This window comes from Fonticula alba, assembly GCF_000388065.1.
Source record: "Fonticula alba strain ATCC 38817 unplaced genomic scaffold supercont2.7, whole genome shotgun sequence".
NCBI lineage: Eukaryota > Rotosphaerida > Fonticulaceae > Fonticula > Fonticula alba.
This window is the reverse complement of record NW_009242977.1, coordinates 145978-147386: the sequence shown is the minus strand read 5'-3', so window position 1 is coordinate 147386 and position 1409 is coordinate 145978. Positions and strand designations below refer to the sequence as shown.

Below are 1409 nucleotides of genomic sequence, written 5' to 3'. Positions count from 1 at the left end.
CCCCACCTGGCGAAGGTGCGAATGGGTGCGCAAATGAAGCGGCCCCCCCGTCGCGCACCTGTGGGAGTGGGTGTGTTTGTTCTGACCCCGTTTTCCTGGGCTCACCCCGCGAATTGCGGGCCGTTTTCCCTCGGCCCCCCCCCGCCCTCCCCCGCGGACGTGTGCTCTTCCGATCTCCCCCCCCCACCTGGCGAAGGTGCGAATGGGTGCGCAAATGAAGCGGCCCCCCCGTCGCGCACCTGTGGGAGTGGGTGTGTTTGTTCTGACCCCGTTTTCCTGGGCTCACCCCGCGAATTGCGGGCCGTTTTCCCTCGGCCCCCCCCCGCCCTCCCCCGCGGACGGTGGACGGACGCCTCCGGGCCCGCCCGCCCCTTGTGGGATGGGCGCGAAGCACCATGCGCCGGGCGTGAGTCCTGGCCGGCTAGAGGGCCACTCATCGGCCGGGCCCGGCGGCGGAGATATTTTCCTCGAGACCGGGCCCCAGTGTTAACCATGACCTGCTGCTGGCCATGCGGGCCCCGGGCGCAGCCGGGGAGCCTCGCCGTCTTGCGTCCACGGTCGAGGCCCAGGCCGCGAGGGGCTGGCGGCCGGGCTGCAGCCCTCCGGCCCCGGCACCCGGACCAGCGAGGGAGGGGGTTTGCCGTTGGTCTGCTCGCATCGGGTCGAGTGCAGTTCCGGCGCCCCCGGTGCCGAAGCCCGCGAGGGCGCGCTCTCGGGGGGTGCCGGCGCCGGCGCCTGGCCGGGCATCGTCTCGGCCCCGGGCCGACGACCGTGCCGCCCGTGCCCTGGCGCCGGGCAATACCTCGAGGCCATCGGGGCAGCCGAGCTCCACGGACCCGGGGGCCGGGGTAGAGGGGGACACGGACATGGCATCGAGCGTCGCCAGGGCACGCGCGATGGCCTCGAGCGCGCCTCCCATGAAGCGCCAAGGATTCGCCCGAACGGCGCCACCTCTCCTGGCCCGCGGGCTGTGTCTTGCCTTCCCCCCGACCGGCCGGGGCGCTTGGCCTATGGCGGCTCCTTCGCTCGCTCTCTGCTGCGCTCTCACGCGGAATGTCTCGGCTCCTCCTCCCCGACCCCCCTGCCGCCTCCCTTGGCCGCCCTCCTGCTACCCGAGGGGGTGCATTTGGGTGTTGTCCCGGCGCGGTCGCCAGCCTGCGCGGCACTTGCTCTTCTGCTTGGGGACGATTAAGTCTCGGGACGATGGCGGGGGATTTTGCCCAGCCAGGCTCCGGGCCCCGGAGGCGAGCTTCGCCGGGGCCACTCGCGCGGCTCATTCCGGCCAGCTTGCCTTCGACCCCTTTGGCGTGCGAGACAAAGGCCGGGGGCGGAGAAGGAGAAGCCCTGGGCGTAGGCCAGCCTAAACCGTCGGGCGCACCTGCGCAATGCCTTGTCTCCCGCGGGGGGGG

At 72.6% G+C, this 1409-nt stretch overlaps 1 protein-coding gene across 1 annotated transcript; it reads right to left on the bottom strand.

The window, feature by feature from the left end:
* Positions 1 to 433: 433 nt before the first annotated feature.
* On the bottom strand, positions 434 to 919 carry H696_04225 (hypothetical protein; the record flags this gene model as incomplete). The annotated part of the gene is made up of 1 exon (XM_009498104.1): positions 434 to 919. The coding sequence occupies one exon, from the start codon at positions 917 to 919 to the stop codon at positions 434 to 436; it is 486 nt and encodes a 161-aa protein (XP_009496379.1).
* Positions 920 to 1409: the final 490 nt, after the last annotated feature.